This window comes from Lissotriton helveticus, chromosome 8, assembly GCF_964261635.1.
Source record: "Lissotriton helveticus chromosome 8, aLisHel1.1, whole genome shotgun sequence".
NCBI lineage: Eukaryota > Metazoa > Chordata > Amphibia > Caudata > Salamandridae > Lissotriton > Lissotriton helveticus.
Genome location: NC_136069.1, coordinates 1189363102 through 1189383107, shown reverse-complemented (window position 1 = coordinate 1189383107; position 20006 = coordinate 1189363102). Strand labels below are relative to the sequence as shown.

The 20006-nt window shown below is 47.5% G+C and overlaps 1 protein-coding gene across 1 annotated transcript in view; it reads right to left on the bottom strand.

The window, feature by feature from the left end:
* Positions 1 to 20006, bottom strand: part of LOC144773228 (E3 SUMO-protein ligase RanBP2-like) — a 559200-nt gene that overhangs the window by 247224 nt on the left and 291970 nt on the right. Inside the window, exon 17 of the mRNA XM_078658126.1 lies at positions 16199 to 16282. Within this exon, the coding sequence (XP_078514252.1) occupies positions 16199 to 16282 (84 nt within the window). The remainder of the gene's footprint in view (positions 1 to 16198; positions 16283 to 20006) is intronic.

Sequence of the window (20006 nt, the reverse complement as noted above, 5' to 3'; positions counted from 1 at the left end):
GGCGTCTGTGGCATTGATGACGGACGCGTCAGGGGGCACATGAGACCTGGATCTCTCGCTGGGCCCTACCGGGCCTGTAGCTGGCGCTGGAGGAGACTGTTTACAGGACGCAGATGAGTAGTATTTTTCCGTCCTTGCCTGGGGAGGTGTCCTGTATCAGGATATGGGTACAGGGGTGGTTGGCGTCATGTCCCTCTGCTTTTGGGGCCTGTTTAACGGACTATCATTCACTCCTTTTCCTTGTATTATTGAGTCTTGTGTTCCTGGGGTTTTCTTTGTTTGGGGGAGGGGGAGGGACTAGGGGAGGGAGAGTTCGGGGTGGGTTTGGGAGCTCCGCATCAGCTAAGGGGGTACATGGGAGGGGTCTGGAGAGCTCCATATTCACGCTCAGGGGTACTGGAGGCAGTACCTGGAAGCTTGTGTTGATTTTGCTATGCATTGTTGGCTTAAGCGCAGTAAGGGGTATTAGCTCTATTCCCCTGTCTGGTGTAAGATAACTAGGGATCTGAAAGTGGTGAGCCTTAATGTTCGAGGGCTGAATAGTCCAGTGAAGCGTGCTGCGATTCTGTCCCTCTTGGAGCATGCAGATAGTGATGTGTGCCTCTTACAAGAAAGACATCTCCTCTCTAAAGATGTGCGGCGCATGCAGGATAAGCGTTATCCCTTACAGCTTTGGTCCTCTGGCCCGAACAAGAAGCATGGAGTTGCGTTGCTGTTTAGTGCCTGTATGCATTGTAAGGTGCTCTCCCAGGTAGTAGACATTAGAGGGAGGTTCCTGGCTGTGCGGGTTCAATGGGGCGAGTCGATCTTCACAATAGGGTCTATTTATGCTCCTAATGCCCAGCAAGAATCCTTTCTACGTACAGCCCTTGCGCAGGTCCTGGCGTCCCCAGATGCATTGATTTTGGTGGATGGAAATTTCCATCTTGTGATGGAGGGGGGGATAGATAGATCGGAGCAGCGATCAAACCAAACTGGCGCCTGGTCGCAGTAAGGGAAACAGTGGCTTTCAGAGGGAGGGTTGCATGATGTGTGGCGCGTCCAACATCCCCACGCGCGCGACTTCACTTATTATTCAGCTGCTCACAAGACATACGCGCACCTTGATCATTTCTTGGCCACATCTGCCTTTCTGCCTCACTTATCTGCTGCGGACATCACGCCACGCTCCCTTTCCGATCATGCACTCATAGCTGTAAGGGTTTCGTTCAGTGGCGCCCGACCGTCTTCGACCGGTTGGCGACTCCGAGACTCCATGTTGCACTCTGATTCAGTGGTGACAAAGATCCGTGACACTATCACTCTTTACCTGGCGGAAAATATGGTAGAGGACCCCCCTAGCTTGCTTCGATATAGGAAGCCCTGAAGTTAGAGGTCAGGGGAGATTATATAGCGCTTGCGGCTACTTATGCTAGGTTGCGCGGGGAGAAACGTACGGAACTGGAGGGGGATGTTCGCGGTCTGGAGGCAATCCACAAGAGAATGGGGGCCCCATGGGTGTGGAGAGAACTGGAGACAAAAAGACGTATGCTCAAACATCTGGATCTTGATAAAGCGGCTCATGCCGGATTGCGCTTGCGAAACAAATTTTACTTATGTGGTGATAAAGGGGGTAGGATGCTTGCACACAGGTTGCGCACGCGTGCGCAGTTACACACTATCCAAGAGATCAAAGATCACCGGGCGAAGGCCCAAACCACTGACGCTGCCATTGTTAGCACCTTTCGCCACTTTTATCAATCACTATATACGAGGGAGGACACAGCACCTGAGAGCATAACGGAGTATATTGCATCGTCTGGTATCACACCCCTGTATCGGGATTCGGCCGAAGCGCTGGACTCGGAGATACGAATAGAAGAGGTTATATCGGCCTTTGCACGGCTGAAGTTGGCTAAATCACCTGGGCCAGACGGGTTCTCTGCTATATTTTAGAAGACGTACTGTAAGGAGTTGGCTCCTTTTCTGACTTGTTTCTTCAATTCCTTCCTCGACACCGGGGGGTGGCCACTCCCTCCATGACTGAAGCTGCCATAACGGTCATTCTCAAACCAGGGAAAGACCCTAAGGACTGCGGCTCTTACAGGCCGATCTCGCTCCTCAACATTGAAGCGAAATTATTTGCGGGAATGCTGGCGGCGATGCTTAGCCCTTTAATGGATGGAGTGATCGATCCTGATCAAGCAGGGTTTATACCAACTAGGCAGGGGGGTGATAATACTAAGAGACTGCTCCATCTACTGGACCTGGTACACCGCTCTAGGACGCAGGCCTTCCTGCTTTCTATCGACGCGGAGAAAGCATTCGACCTTGTAGACTGGGTCTATATGTTCGAGGTACGGAGGGCCTTCGGTATAGGCGATAACTTCTTGCGGTGGATTCAGTGCCTCTATACAGCTCCCACAGCGGTGGTGTGGGTGAATGGGTGTAGGTCTGCCCCCTTTCCCATAACTAGGGGGACGCGACAGGGGTGTCCCCTCTCCCCGCTACTTTTTGGCGCTCTACATGGAGCCTTTCGCCCAGCGCGTTCGATCTCACGCCGCTATCTCTGGTATCCGCTTCGAGACCGATGTCCATAAAGTCAGTCTTTATGCGGACGACGTCATTTTGGCTCTGACTAACCCCAACTCTTCCCTGCGGTGTTTGTCAGCGGAACTCCTTGCCTTCCACAAGGCGGCGGGGTTTAAAGTTAATTTTTCTAAATACCAAATTCTCAACATCTCGATCCCGGACATTGACATGTTAGACCTGCAGAAGGACTTTGCCTTTCAATGGGTACAATCAGACATCACGTACTTGGGTATACGACTAGCCCCGACCCTAGCCAAAACCCTTTCCTTAAATTATACTCTGTTAGCTGAGCAGGTTACTAAGACCCTCTCCGAATGGTCCCGCCTTAAATTGACTTGGTTTGGAAGGTTGGCTGAAATCAAAATGACAGTGCTTCCCCGCATACTCTATCTTTTTCAGATGTTGCCCCTGAGTCCACCGCGGGGCATGTTGAGGAGGCTTCAGGGTCTACTGAACAAGTTCCTATGGAACAACAAGAGGCCACGTTTTGCGTTTACAGTGACTACTTCCCCGAAAGCAGCTGGTGGACTGGGTTTCCCTCTGCTCTCTGCATACTTCCAGGCGTCCTGTCTTGGGTACATAGTAGGGTGGAATAGACCTATGTCCAGTAAACACTGGAACTTTACGGACCAGACGGTAGCCGGATGTAATATCGGGAGAGATCTATGGCTGCGGCGCAAGCGTAGGGCATGGGGATTGTATTCCTCCCCGGTGACATCTCCGACGCTAAAAGCTTGGGACCAGTTGGCACTGCGTAAGGGTTGGACCTCCTTCCCCTCCCCAATGACACCTATAATAGATAACCCTGACTTTCCGCCGGGCTGCGCATCTCAGGTCTTCCATCGCTGGCGAGAGGAAGGCTGCAAGCGGGTAGGCTCCCTCTTCGACCCGGACGGGCTGAACCCGTTTCCCACACTGCGCTCTGACTACTTTCCGCTACACAAAGAGGACGCGTTCTACCACGCACAAGTGGCACATTGGGTGACCAACCCGGCCAAGGTAGCCCTCATGTCGCGGCCGCTAACGGCCTTTGAACGCTGGCTGGTTTGCAAAAAAGATGACGGAGCCTTATTTCTGAGCTCTACGCGATGATTCTGCGCTGCTCACGGAAGCAACGTACAAAGGAGCAAGTCCGTTGGGATACGGAGTTAGGGCGTCCCCTGCCGACCAAAGAATGGGAGAATGTGTTCTATAGGGCACACGACCTCTAACACTGCAGGGACTGAATCGGCCTACAAAACAGCGACCTACTGGTACTATACCCCTGCGCGCATCAAGATGTGGGACAAGGCGAAGTCAGGCCTCTGCTGGAGGGGATGTGGAATGTCCGGGAATCTGATTCACTTGCTATGGCGCTGCCCGAAGTTAGAACGCTATTGGGCCACAGTCCTTGACGAGCTGGATGCTGCTTTTAAGATTACACTTCCCCGGATGCCTGAACACACTTTACTAGGGCTACCCCAACCTAAATTTTTTCCCTTGCGCTCACTTAGGGGCCGACAAATTGCACTGGCTTTGCTGGCTGCGCGGCAGGTCCTTCTGGCACAGTGGGGCTCACCGGCGATACCTGACGCCCGGGATTGGATCCAGCGATTGTGGCACACCCTTGCTATGGAGCGACTTTTCTTGGGTATGGACGGGAAGGGCTCGGAGTATGCTAAACTCTGGGATCCATTTTTGCAGCTCTTGTCCAAAGACCTTCGAGAGGTGACATGTAAATCTTACAACTTATCCCTCTGGAACCTGTAGGCGCCACGCCGCTCACTTGAAGACCCGTTGAATGCAGACAGACAGAGTGGGTGGCTCCCTAGGGGCAATTGGTGTTTGGAGAAGCTGATGCGGGGCGGGTGGGGTTTCGGACGGGTGTAGGGCTAGGGGGGGGGGGATCTTGTTTTTCCTGTTCCTTTTGACTCTTTCCTTATAAAAGCGGAAGCTGTGCCTCAGGTGGGGTGGCGGAGATTTTTCAATTGCGACCTCCGGGGTGTAGACCCAGACGCTGTGTTCTTTTATTGTACGAACCCGCCCTGCCGGCAAGTTGATGTAGGCAGCTGGGCTGTGTTCTAAGGTGTCCTATCCGCATATTAAAAATGATTGATTCTAAAACAATCACCTTAACTTCAGAAGCACTGAACCACATATCATATATAATGATATAATCTGCTTCCAAGAAACCTAGGCCACAAGCAATAGCTCATTAGTGGGCTTTAGCGAACATTTCAAACCTGCTCTCAAACAACGTTGAAAAGGGCATGCAATGGAAGGTTTATCACTACGATTAATGACATACCAAGCAATCTGGTGAGACTGAAGGCTGACCTGGATTCGTAGCCTGATAATCAATTTAGACTTCAGCCAAAATTACGGTTATATCTTTAAAAGTATAATTATTTTAAATATATAGTGAAACTCAAAACTCAAACAAAAAAGTGACATATTCAATTCTCTTCTAAATATGCTTGGTGCCCTTAGAGTAGAGTGCCTATAAAGTATGTAGATTTTAGCTCGAGGGCTCAATGCCAATTTGTTCCCAAAACAAATGAACAATGAGAGAACAGAAGATGAGAACCTTCCGCAAATTGTACGCCCAGGGCAAAGGCGAGATAAAAAGTGCACGTCATTAAAGGCTTTTCACAGCTTGAGTTTCTAAAAATTAAATGAACATTTACCACATGATCAACCTCCTAACACAGAGAAATGCAGCATTAAGTAATAACCAGCCAATGGCAGAACTCTGAATTTGTAGGGTATTTTAAAACCGTTCCTCTGCTGGGCAGTGATTACTTCCACCAGCACAGATGTTAAATGCAAATTGGTGAGAAATAAATCCGTGGTAATGCTGGGAAGCTCTGCCGATAACAAACCTATTGAAAGAGTGAAATGGGACATAAAGCGGTCCCCCAGAATGTCTTTGTAATAGGAATGATAGAGGAGAGCAAACACCATGTGGAGGGGGGTGCTAGTTCACCTTCACCATTTATTTAATGATTACAATGCTCCTTTTTAAAAATCACACTGCAATCAAAATGAAACTTGCACAGAAGAAAAAGGAGATATTGTTCTACAGTGATGAGAACTTTGAAAAAGCAATTAAATCAACTTGCACAGATAAGTAGTAATGCAAGAACTGAGCAATAAATAAGTAAAGAAATAAGAATAACAGTTGCCTCTGTTGACAGCTATTATTTCACTGAATACACAAACGTGGGAACTGGTGCGACTAACCCCAGAGATAATAGTGTTATTAATAATTAAGAACTTACAAAGAAAAAATATAGTAATATTAGAAAAAGGCCACTGGCGGAGACGTGTCTAGCTGCCGACCAAGATGGCGCACACTGAACAGGCTCTCTTAGCTGTTAGTGATTAATCCCTTGTCATCCATCAGAATCCGACCTGGTCTTGACTCCACCCAACTGGATTCTTTATGGGTACGACCAGGCGGGCTGGAGAAGCCAACTGGTGCACGTGAGGCGGCAGAACTGAGGGCTAGGAGAAGTAGAACCAATCTGCGAGTGTTCTTCGAAATGGTGGCGCCTGTTGTTGGATCCCCGGCCTGATCACGGACCTGGGGACCGCCTATTGGGGGACCGATGACTGCAGCCCCCCCAGGCATTTTGAAGTGACCGATCAGGAATTGCGTGACTTGTGGCGAGCGCACCTGCTCCTGTGCCAGTGCGGAGCGAGTGGCACGAGACAGATGGGGAGTCTATGGGAGGTGGACGTACCTAGAGGCCAGGGGCTGGGCCCCGGTGACAAACTCAAGATGGACTCATGTGGCGAGGTTGGGGGGCTGGTTGTACGAAGGCCTCGAGTTTGGGTGTCAGCCCCCACCTTTCAGTCGCAAAAAGAAAAGGTGGAGAGCCGAGCCCGGCCCTGCTGTCCCATGGAGCGGTTTGGATCGGTCTGTGGAGACGAGGGTCTGAGGTGAGGCGGACTCTACCAGCAGTGGGGATTTCACTTCTGTGAGGCCGCAAGGAGGCTCTGAGGTGGGTACAGCAACCGGGGGGTCTCGTCATGTTGAGTGCCACTCCGGCTAGGACAACGCGGCAACCACAGATCCTTCTACCCTGTGAGCGGCGCCCCCCCTGTGAGCAGAGACCAGTGCGGAAACAATATGGCTGGGGGTGGGCTGCCTTGGAGGCCTTTGGATGCAGCCTTTCGGGGCTAGCCTCCTTGTCTTCCCCTCAGTGGTGGGGGGAGTCTGCGTTCTAGCAGCGCAGGAAGAGCAGAGCTCCTGTGAGATGCTGGGACTGGTGCTGGGAAGCATTTGTGCAGAGCAAGGCAGGCCCATGAGGTCCGGGGGTGCAGCGATCCACAAGATGTGACCATCTACTCCTAGCACCATGCATCACCTAGAAAAGGCATAGAGATCGCCGCTTGGAGCATACCCATAGCCAACAACCATGAAAGGGAGGACAGCTTTAAATCGGTGGAGCCACTGGTTGTCAGAAGCCAGAGAGGGCCCAGCTGCCAGGTGAAGACATCAGATCGCACCCCGTCCGTAACTGCGCCTCACAAGAGGACCTAGGCGACATGGTGAAGAACAAAGGCCCCTAGCCTGGGCAATCCAATCACATCGACAAGTACACTGTTAAGATGGTGGCGGCGGGGGACGTGGGGGCGCAACGGGCTGGGCCGCGGCACACCAGAGCCACCCCTGAGAGAAAGCATGACAGCCTTAAAGGACCTTCAGGCACAATCGAGCCCAAACTTGATGCAGTGACCATGGATGTCAATCGGCTGCGGACGGACTTCCCTAACAGCAGATAAGGTTGCCACTGCCGAAACGCAGATCGGGAGTCTTCAGTCTAAAACAAAAAGGCTGGAGGAACAGGTCGCCAAACTCATGAAACAACACACTAACCTCACAGCTTGCTTGGAGGACCAGGACAGCAGGGCCAGATGCAATAACAGCCGCGTGGTGTGGGTCTCTGAAGGGGCGGAGGGGTAGTCCATGGAACTTTTTAGTGAAGACCTCATCCTAAACACCGCCCCAAGAGACTCTCCAACTATTTCTCGATAGGAAGGGCGCTTCTGGCGCTAGGGCCACCGTACCAGGGGGACCCCCACGCACAATCATAGCTTGGGTGTTCAACTACAGAGATCAAGATTAGCTGTTTCTTCCTGGATTTCACCCTTCAGATGCAACGCCTGAGGCGGTACTTCGACTCAGTCAAGAAGGCCCTCATAGAAAAGAACGTCAAGTACATGATGTTATACCCCACCAAGCTCTGAGTCATAGCAGAGGGCAAGATACTACACTTCACGGCCCCAGAGGAGTCCTGGGACTGGCTGTTGGCTGGACATTTGCGGGGCGTAGGAGGGGCCAGGGGAGTAAGACCCCTCCTAGGGTTAATCATCCTGCATCACAGAGCCCTACGACCTCGAACCGCCCGACCCGCAGGAGGACTGCTCCAGAAAAATGGTGAACAATCACTGCAGAGACACCTAATCAGTATCACGGTTTAAATTTGGTTTTTGAGGTGGGTGGGGGACCAGACTTGGGAGGGTCCTCTGGTGGTGGGCCTATGGGAACGGGCAGTGGATTTGCGCCTCCAACCAACAATGCGGGAGGGGCATTAGGGGACCCTGGAGAGTAATAACCCAGATTCACCCTACTTTTATGGGAACGTGATACATACTGCACCACTCTAAGAACAGTTCACGTTGGCGGCTGTAGCTCCCTTCCATAGTTGCATGCACAAGTTTGGGCGACAGGCTCTCTGCAGGTTGGTGAAGTGGGAGGTTTGTAACTCACTACGCAGAAAGTTAATGGGGTGGTTTTATTTAGTTGAGTTCTTGAAACCTTCTGCTCATGGATGCAATAAGCTGACATCACATGACTACATCAATGACAGGTTCACAACATAAACACTTACATGTGTGGACTTGGAATGTAAATGGGCTCAGCAACAAAATTAAACGCACTCTGGTGCTGCAATATGTCGGACGCCATTCCCCACATGTTGTGCTGTTGCAAGAAACGCACCTCCGGGAAACCACTACAAGGCCTTAGATCGTTTTGAGTATAAGCTGATGGTCCATGAAGGCTACTCAACAGACTCGAGGTGGGTTGGAATACTGGTAAAGGAGGGCACTACCCTTTAAGCTAACTCATACATGGTGGCACACCCAGGGCTGCTACGTGGCCCTCATGGGAAACTATACCCCAAATCTCTGCTCCCTCTATGTGCCGCTGAGGCTCCATCACACAGTCTTCCCACACATTAGTGCCCTTCTTCTGGAATTGCCCACTGGGGTTCTTCTGCTGGGAGGAGACATCAATGTGGCAATGGACCAAGAGCTAGATAGACTGAGCACCGGACGGGGTGTTCAGATGGGGAGGTTCTCCCAGCCTTCATGTCAGCAATGGGTTTGATAGACCTATGGAGAACTCACTACCCCAGCTGAAACCGTACACCTACTACTCATCCCCAAATGTCTCCTTCTCAAACCTCGACTATTTCTGTATACACCATGCACGGGTGGGGGACTTCGGGGAGGCCATGCACTATGCACGTGGGATCTCAGATCACTCCCCAGTGAGTGGCACACTCAGGGGCCGACTTACGATACTTTCACCTTCCCTAGACTATACCTCTGGTACTGGCAGGATAGGGCGATCAAGGAGAAGCTACATTAGTCAGTGGACTTTTTCCAGGAAAACCAGGGGACGGTGGTGTCGCCTTGTACTCTTTGGGGGGCCTTTAGAGTGGTCATCCGAGGACAGGTCCAAGCATTGGTTAGAGGGAAAAAGAAAGACATTGCAGTGGAATGTAGGGCCACTGAACAAGAAATCCTCACCCTAGAGACCAGAGAGGCAGAGCAGGGTTGGGCGGATCTGCGCCACAGGCTCCTGCGACTTTCTTTGAGCAATACCTCTTCACTTTATTCCTTCACCTGGGGCCACCTTCTATACTCCTGCTCCCAGAGCACTCTTGCAAAGGTTGAGCAGGGTACTCACTTAAGTTATCAGCCAAGTCAAGTCAAGCAAGCTTTATTCGACTGTTGTCATAAAAGCATATAAAAGAAATACAATTCATCACAGGATAAGACAATAAATAGAGTTAAAATTAAATTCACATAATTCATTCATTCAAATATTTACATATACAGTATACTTCAGGGGAACTAAAGTGCATACACTGAGTCCAAACATAGGTTAAAAGATCTATAGGAGGGTAGAGTATACTTACAGCAATTTACTTCTCATTACCCAAGCCCATCCTAAATATTTTGCCACAGCAATTGCCACAAATTGATCAGTGCAAGTACAGATTAGTCTTACAGCCGTCAAACCGCTCCTAGTACCCAAGGTTTTACACATAGGAGTTAGCCACACCCTGCGAGGTGTAGCATATCCAGGGCAAACAAAGAGTAGGTGGTCAACAGTTTCCTTAGGGTACAAACAACCTGGGCACTCCACTTTGCCTCCACTAGACCATCGATTGGTAAATGCTCTAACCGGTATACTACCAATTCTGAGTTGGAAATAGAGCTTGCGGTCTAGGGGCCGTGTAATGAAATCCCAAAAATCTTCGAAGCTGGGCCTCCTTAAGCACCAAAAAGGTACCAGCCAATGAAAGTGGAGCAGTTTTCCTAAAAGTTTTCGAGGCAACTGCCTCCCAATACATAATTTTTAGAGCTTTTTTGGAGGGGAACCTTGCGTTTGTGGGATGTTCCCATATTTCATTCAACCCTAGGTTCAATAATGTCTCTCCAATCTTACACAGCCACTTTATCTTCTGGAAAGTGTCAGATTTGATGATATCCATAAGCCCATTTGCAAATACTCTCAATGCAAGTGTTATCCATAAACGTCTCCAGTATAAAACTGGGCGTAGGTAAACAAGTAGAGCAATTGGGCTTAGACTCAAATAATACGGGACACATTGGTGTGCTCTGGGGTAACTTAGTAAGATTTCTTAAAAACACATTTTCTGAAGATGTCAATTTCTTCCGATTCTCGAACCTCCAAATTTCGACACCATATAAAACAGAGCTAACAACTTTTCCATTATACACTGTTAATGCCGGGGCTATTGGCTTAGTGGGCGACCTAGAATGCTCTTGTCTCAAAGTTCCAGCAAGCTGTCGGTGTTTAAGGGTCGCCAGCTCAGTCTGTTGTTTCCAGGAAAGGTCGTGCTGAATACAAACTCCCAGATAGTTAAAAGCTTGGACCTTCTCAAGTGGCAATTTGTTCATAGTTACAGTACCCATGAAGGATTTTGATTCATTAAAAGACAAATTTAGATTTTAAAACATTCACCTCTAAACCTCGAGCGGTGCCAAAGTTTTCAAAGATTCCTAAAGTCTTTTGCAACCCACTCGGGGTTTTTGCAATGATCAAACAGTCATCAGCAAACATTAAAATGGGGATTTTCTCTCCTGCAAGAATAGGGGTGTCAATATTTGATTCTATCAGCATGCTTGCCACACCATTGATGTACAGGGAAAAGAGTTGGAGCAAGGACACAGCCTTGTCTAACCCCTCGTTCCACAGGAAACTGGGGGGTAACATTTTCTGGGCGCCCCCATCTAATCTGAGCAAAATTCTGCTCATGTAATCTGATGATTAGAGTAAGGAGGGGACTCGGCATTCCCATATCTTTGAGAACGCACCACAAAATAGGACAGGGGACAAGATCAAATGCTGCCCTAAGATACCGCTTTGGCCTGCCATAAGTGTGGCAGGGTATGCTCAGACGTGAGTCCCTTGCTCCCTTTGCCACTGGATTCAAGCAAGCCGGGCTGAAGACGGCTGTAATGCCAGAAACCGGTCCTCGGAAGCTTGTTTCCGGTCCAGGGAAGGCATGGCTTGGCAGTTTGGGCTGGACTGTTCCCATGAGGCACAGTGTCAGACTGATTTGCATATAGCCATGTCTGAACTGGGGTGGCAGAGTGGGCTAAAGAACGGTGATGGATCAAACCCAGATCTTTTGACTGGGTGTGAGTGTTTGATTGGTTCAGATGCTCCGTCCATCACCACCCCCTTTTGTACCGCTAAGATCTATAAAGGCAGCATAAAGGCTACCCCCGCCTATTTGTACAGTTTTCCAATACAACATAGCAAAGTGTAACACTTGGTCGACTGTGCTGATAGACGATCTGAATCCTGCCTGCAGGTGGGATAGGATGTTCTGATCCTGTTTCCACTGTAAGATCTTATTTAAAATGAACCTACCGAAAACCTTTTGCATAGTGTCAATCAGGCTGATTGGGCGATAATTACCAGGTAGCGATTGATCTCCCTTCTCGAATACGGGTATGATTTCAGACCCGTTCCAAGATTTAGGGATAGGTGCTCCTCTTGCTATGGCATTTGGTAGGAGCAATATGTACCTGGCCCAAGATTCTTTATCATACAAAAAAGTGTCGGCAGGGACACCGTCTATACCTGGTGCTCTTCCAGGAACAACCAGGTCTAGGGCAATAAGAACCTCACCAAGATTAAACACATCGTCCGAGGGGAATGTGTGCGGAATCTCCATGATTGTGCGTGGTTCCGGACCCTTGGCATATTGAGGTTTAAAGTAGGCCACCCATTCGTCTTGAGACACCCAATTTTGGGGTTTATCCGGAGTCCCATCACTACCCCACTTGAGGACATTCCAGAATGTTCTTGGGTCTTTTTGGGTACCTGCTTCTTTTAGATCCTGCCACCTTTGCTCGTCCCATGCACGCTTGGATTTATAGACTACATTCTTGTATGCCGCCCTGGCAAGCTGGACATGACTACGTGTTTCACTTTTTATAGCTCTACCAAGGTCCAGTCGAGCCTGCCGACACTCCCGAGTATACCAACGGGGAGGGTGGCAAGCACGATTGTCACTCGGCTTACATGGTCTTACAAAAAGGCTTCTTAGGTCAATAAAAAAGGATTCATATATCTTTGTGCTCTTCTCTAGAGCTAAAATCGCTGCCCCTTTGTTAGCAAGATCTCCCAGATTACTTGTAGCTTCTAACAGCTTGTTTGTGATAAAAATCAATGTGCTCTTGGGACTCTACTACTTTGGCCCACCGAAGATGGCGCATGTCATTTGACACATCTACGTCACTAGACAAAACTTGACCAGCGCCCCTTGTGTCGGTGGATTCCTCCCAATAGGTCAGACACATGCAAAGTGGGTTATGATCACTCTCAACCCTTTCGACTACCAACATATCTACTAGATGTTTCCATAATCCCAAACTAATCCGGATGTAGTCGATTCTACTTTCTCGGGGGCCACTCCTAAAGGTGTTGGCCCCAAGTTTATCATGCATAGTCCTGCCATTAGTTGCTCTCAACCCTTTATTCAGACAAAATGAATTTAACTGGATTGAGAGTTCGGTCCACCTTTTACATGGAGCCAATTCAAGCTTCGGGACACCCCATTCTCTGTCTTCATCATCCATGACGTTCCAGTCGCCACCTAACAGGGGCTCAAAGGTTGTGTTAAAATCTCCGCCTAGGATAATGTGAGAATACTGCGAATAACATTCAATACATTCGTCCAGGTGTGCTAAAACTTCCGAATTCCTACCCCCATGCTTCATTTGTACAAATTATAAATGTGGACTGGCTTTCCATTTTTATTACTAAGCACAAGAATCTGAAGATCCTTGTGGTTAGAATCAAGGGGTTTGATAGTGAGATCAAGGTTCTGGCTAATCCAAATCGATAGGCCACCAGAAGGGCGTCCTCTACCACTCTTCACTGCGTGTACACTATAGTTCAGGTAACCTGGAAAATGTAAAGCTTCTAATAACCAGGTTTCTTGGAAGAGACATATTTTGTGTAGGTTAATAAATAAGGCCCAGTCTGGGGATTCTAATTTAGATTTAAGGCCAGCCACATTCCAAGATAGGATTGAACAAGATTTGTCCAATCCTACTGGGGAACTGTCGTTTAGCTTCATAATAGGATTCAAATCTACCACAGAATTTGGGGGGTCCACAGAAGTATTCATAGATATTGGTTCGATACTGGAACCTACAATCTCTACTTTGTACTGGGATAGTTTTATTCTAGCCAGTCCATCCGGTCCTCCCGTCTGAACTGAATCATTCAATAGTCAATCGTTAAGATCCAAGCCTGAACTTCCCTCTACATTCCATCCCAGGCGATCTTTACGATGCATTGGCCATCGCTGGGGGGAAGAAGATCTCATTTGTACTCTGGAGTGGTCAGGAGAACAACTCCTAAATTCCAAGTGAATTAAATTTTCAGCCAACTCAGTGTTCTTAAATCTTAACTCAATGCAGTCTACTGGGTCCCCTAAGAATGACAACCGTTTGGAGCTAACAATGTCATCTCTGATTATAGATCTACAGCCCCGGACATACCTTATCCAATGTACAGCTTTATTTGTTAATGATTCATTGGTTTCCGCGGTCTTTCCGGGGCTCAATTTGGAGACATTAACTAAGTAGACCAATGGTGGCTTTCGAGTATTGGGATTTGGGCTTGGGCGAGAAATACCTGTACTCAACATATCCTTACCATTCTTCGTGGAACTGTCAGCCCTCTCTTTTCTAGCAGAACTACCAGTCGGCAAAATACCAGTACCCCTCCTTGCTTGATAATTCTCACCCCCGGTTAGCGGAGGTTGCCTGGGGGTAATGGCAGAACTACCCGTTGACAAAGTATCAGTAACTCCCTTTGCTTGATGATTCTCACCCCCGGTTAACACAATTTGTTTAGGGGCATTCGCAGACTCATAATGTGTTTTTAATACACCCCTCCCAGTTCTAGTCATCTTGCTATATAATATGCCAGTTGCTGCACGGGTAATTTGCTTGTCCCTACCTTTTGCAGCTTCTATTGCCCGGGACCCACTTACCCCTCCAGCTTTTATTGTGGCTACACAAGTGGGGCAAGAAGCAATGGCCTGACTAACCCTGCCCTCCTTTACTACGTCAGTAAAATGGTCTAACTTAATTTGCATAGCCTCAATCAGAATACACAGCTGTTTAACTACTGAAGTTAGTGGATTAGTTTCTGGCTCTATTTGGGCAGAGATGCTAGAAGTAGCTTGCAACTGGGAATCACTTTCACATAAGCAGGTATCTCCCTGGGGCGCCTGTGAAGGAGGATTACTGTCAAAAATATCAGTTTGCACCAAAACTGAAAACCTATTTTTACATAGCAAAGCTGATGACTTAGGCTGAAGGGGGGACGAGGGAGAGGTGTTCTGGGCTTGCTCGTTACCCAAAATTTCACATGTACTTTCCCCTTCACATTCTACAGTATTTACAGTACCAACCGTTTTGATTTTGTTCAAGAACATTTCAGGAATTACCGTTACATTCCTCTTTCCCCCTAACCCATCAATAGTGTGCGAATTGTTTCCACCCCCACAGTTCTTCCCACAAATTGGGGATTTCGCAGTCAATATTTCCTCACATGCTTCGATTAACTCGTCAATCCGATTCATGACACAGTTTCCCCCTGCATGTGATATAGGTTTCTATGGGGGGGGGGGGGGGGGTTGCTTTATTTTTCTTCGTTTCTTTCCAGCCCTAGGAATGCCACTCGACCCTTCGGTCAGGTCTTCCACGCTTTTCCTCTTCCCCATTGTCGATGTATTCGAAAACAAGATTAAACAAAAGGGAAAACACAGTACCTTATAATTGTGAATCCAGGGGGGTGGCCCGACCCGGCCTCCTTCGGCCCCTGACGGCCACAGACGGCCCGGGCGCGTTCGCGCTGTTATGTAGGTCCGGTGGGCGTGTGGGCAGGCCTCAGGCACAGCTGGGAACAGGCACGGACTCCTGGGAGTTGGAGTCCTGTGCTAGCGTGCTCCTCTTGCCCCCACAGCCAATGATGTAGAAATGCGGCAGTCGGCAATTCCAGGTCAGTGCTCACGATGTCAAAGTTCCCCTGCACTTAGCATCAGGCTCCGGTAATTAGAACTGCGAAGCGGGACCCGCGCCAGCGCGTTCCGCGAGGGGCTATGTAGGTCCGGTGGGCGTGTGGGCAGGCCTCAGGCACAGCTGTGAACAGGCACGGACTCCTGGGAGTTGGAGTCCTGTGCTAGCGTGCTCCTCTTGCCCCCACAGCCAATGATGTTATCAGCATTAAATGGATCCTGGTCGAGCTTGTATGTCTGTGATATATTTCTTCAACATTCTGTGTTGCAGGAGGGCCCCTTTCTAAGCCTGCAATGGGCTCGCTCCTTGGAAAATGTCGTTCTCCTTCTCATCCAGATGTTTGGCCTTCTTTTCTAGCATCATTTTTTCTCTCTTCTGCTTGTCTTTTCTTGCTTCCTTCTGCTGTCTGCACATCTCAGCATCATTTCTAAGCCAGCCAAGAACTGAGGATTCACAGAACTCTTAACAGAGTGGAGCAGAGCCCTACGAGAACTCCCATGCACTAGTTTGTGTGGTAAGAATCAAAGAAAAGCAGGTGCCACAGTGAGGTGTCACTGCATAGCAGGGAGGCACAGGAAGAAATATGATGAAGTGACTTTAGAGAAAAGGCTCTTTGCAAGGCTGTTTGAAGACACAACATATAGGTTTATTTTTACTAGCTGAATACTAGCTGTACAAGGGTAATATTCAAATAGCACTATAATCTATCAAAGATACACTAGAGGAAAATCTAAAAATCTGACAAAATGCAAAATGTATGCAAACAACTTACATTTAGTACTTCCACTTGGTGACAAAGCATTTGAATTAAGGCTCGCTGATCTTCTACCCAGGCAGGTGGTGTCTTTGGAGACAACTACAAACACAAAAATAGAGGGATAATTGTATTGGCTATTTTTGAAAAGCAGTGAAGCACTGACTACGTAATAAAATGACATAACAATACCCTTTTTTATGCTAATGTAACATTTGCAAAAAAGGTTACATGGAGCAGACTTTGGAGATGAGTAAAAAACATTTACATGTGTAGTCTTGCAACATTCAACAGTGAAGAAGAAAAACAAATTTGTGCACATCGGCAAAACCAGTAATTAGCACAAACCCCTACATAAAACATAAATGGAAATTATATGTGCTACAAGAACAGTGCTGCTTAGAGAATGCTACAGACTCACACCCAAAACATTGAAGAATTCTTTAGAAGGAGAATCTGTGTTGGCTACCCAGTCATCTTGATCATTTAAACAAAGGGATTCACTTCCATACATCTTCCCTACTAGTGCTCATCACAAAGAGAACTTACGTTTGTGCAGTTAACTATGAATTTTCAATGTACAATGACACAGATGTACTATATGTAGTACTGCATTTTTGTGTCCTCTGTGGACACATTTCTTTTTCCACGTCAATGAAAGATATACCCGACAAACGTTGGTGTTCTTTAGTACATCTGGTTGTTGTACCTTACGGTCTGTGTTATCTAATCCTTGTGAGGCAAACAATGGAGGGGAAACTCGCTTGTTCAAACTTCACTAAAATCACTAAAATGTCTGCAGTCACCCTAGTGGAATCCATTTTGAATTGAGATCTACTTGATATTATTTGGGCTAAGGAATGATTTAGAAGTTTACAGCCTCTGATAATGCATACCAGAGACACTATTCCTACTACTGAGCACATTACATTATATATTTCAACATTTTTGAGTGGTAAAGGAAGAAAAGGTACAACAAAATAGTGCAGACATTTGACAGGGACAACATTACAAAAGGAAATGCCCATCAAATCATGAAGGGTCCTTGCTAAGTGCATCAAATGAGGTACAAGTCATGTATCTCTGCGGAAGGCTGCAGTAAAATCAATTTTCACAGAAGCAGCAGACACTTAGCTGCAACCGGACACTTATCTTCCTTGGGTAACAGAGTAGATGCAAGATCTTTTCTCTGGCTCATGTGATGGCTACAAAGCAGCGTTAGGGTCAAATACACATTTAGTTACTTACTCGTAGCTTCAGTTCTCCATGCTTGAATAACTCCCCATTGTCAGGCTGAGAAAGTGTTAAAATGAAAATGACCTTAGACTCACCAATAGGCTTTGATAACTATCACATCCACCTCATTGGAAACAACACAAACTAGAGCCAATTAAGTGAATCTGCTGAGCTCTCTATTACCCTTAGAAACCAACCAAGCGTAAAGTTCAAAGAACAACTCTGAATGATATTGTAGCTATATAGCTGTAAAATAATAGGCCTTTATTTACACAGAGGAATGCAGGGTACTCAGAAAGTGGCAAAGGGGTGGAACCATCAATAGAGTAAGATCGCTGGTCTATGTTTCTTTCCATCAGTTGGGGAGATTAACAGAGGCCCTTATGTAAACTCCAGGTGGTACAGCATTCAAGAGGAGATGAGCCTAATTCCCACAGAACATAGGAAGACTGCTAAGCATGGCAACCCCATTCTCCTCTGTGCTGCCTCTCCCAATAAAGCCCGGGCGAGAAGGATTATAGACCACAGCATGGTGTCAAATGAGGCTAAACTAACAGGGACATTGAGAAAGGTATCAGTGTAGCCTAGTGGGGGTGTAGTATATTTTGTAGAGAAACATAGTGTATAATGCGGAGTCTGCTGATAGAGGCAATCTTCCCTGTTGGTACTCTGCAGTATCGCCATTGCTTATCTGTAAGGGTGGTCTCTATATCCACCTCCCATTAGGTCAGCGTTTGTTCCCCACTAGGTGGAGTCTCACTTTGCACCGTTGTATATAAGAGGGAAACCAAGTGTCGTGGGCTTTCAGCCTGAAGTATAATATGGAGAGTATCTAGTATAGGAGGTTCATAAGGAAATTCCTGGGTGGCAGCTTTCACATTGTGTTGGAGTCGAATATATAACTATATGTCCAATGGAGATGGCAATTATCCATCAACAAACTCAGCTCGGGACATAAAGGAGCCCTCTTAATAAAGGTTCCCCCAATGTGCAACTCCGCGTCTCTGGAGTAGTTGTCTGCAGGCATTTTCATGTGTGACAGGTAGCAGTGGATGATAATGGAGCAGAATCAGCGGGGAGTTTTCAGGCCAGCCTGTGCCAAGCTTTGGAAGCGCATACAACTGTGGAGTCTGCTAAATGTGGCTGAATCAGATATGAACCCCAAGTATGAGGCTGGTGGAACAGGGGACATATATACCTGCTCTACTAGCAAATGTGAAAGAAATAGAGTGGGTCTGTACCAATGAATGGCATAGAGTGCTTGAGCTCACAGATTGTACAGTTCCATATCTGGCGCTTTAAATCCAACCTTAGAGAATGGCAGCATGAGGATGTCCCATTTAATACTGGGTTGTTTGCCTGCCCATGCTAGTTGTATCATCTGAGTTTGAGGCGCTTGAAAAAAGGAATGCACCAGTGGAATAGCTATGTTCAGAAATAAATATAAAAATTTGGGCAGTATGAACATTTTGATGAGCACAATACGGCCCGCTAGGGACAGGGGCAGCGCAATCCAGAGTGTAATACTATCCATGATTTTGGATAATGCTGTGCCATAATTCGCTCCGACGATTTCCTCTTTGACTCTTGATATTACCACCCCCGTATCTGGGGTGAAAAGTTGCGTAGCTGGTGTGAGTGGAAAGAGGAGAGACGTTTCCCCACTTAATCTGCACTCCAGATATTCCTCCAACCCAGAAAAATTAATTGAGGACTCAATTAAGGCCAACTTGTCGATCCCTCAAATACATGGTGATAATGTCCATGTATAGTGAAACTAAAAGATGCCTGAATGAGTAGTGGAGAGAATAATCTCGATGGCATTGGCTAAGATGGGCCACCAGTGGCTCTATAGCTAGGGCAAAAAGTAGAAGGCAATAGTGGGTGATAGTGGGCACTCCTGCCGTTTGCCTCTAGTAATGCGCGAAGGAGAGGAGAGTGAGCCATTGATTCTAACTCTTGCTACCAGCTTTGAGTATAGTAGGACAAGCCAGATCAGAAATGAACGAGAGAGCTCCATTAGGCGAAGGACAGTCTTTAAGAAATCCCGCTTGGAGAATAAAAGGCTTTGGTGGCATCTAGGAAGGCTGCCACCGCTGCCAGGTTAGGACCTAGGTCTGGCATCAAAGCAAATATTGTCCATAGATTTATGGGACGTGGATCGCCCAGGTATGAAACCTGACTGGACAGATTTTACTAAAGAAGGAAGAAGTAGGGTCAGCCAGTTAGCACATTTTGTTTGCTACGGTTTTAAGATCACAATTAATCAAAGACAACTGTCTATAAGATTCACATTTATGAGGTGGCTCACCTGACTTAAGCAGAGCAATGATTATAACTTCACACATAGATGGGGGCGTAGGCCACTCGTCTTTGCTTCCTGATAGACAGATTATAGTATTAGTATTAATAGACCAAGATATGCCTTATAAAAGTGTGCCGGTAGCACATTAGGCCCTGGGGCTTGCCGGTTTGCAACTGCTTGATCGCCTCTCGAATATTGTCGTCTGTAATATCGTCCACAAGGGAATTTCACAGAGCGTCACTCAACCAACCCAAAGCAACGTCATCCAGGCAGGCATCTGCCTCT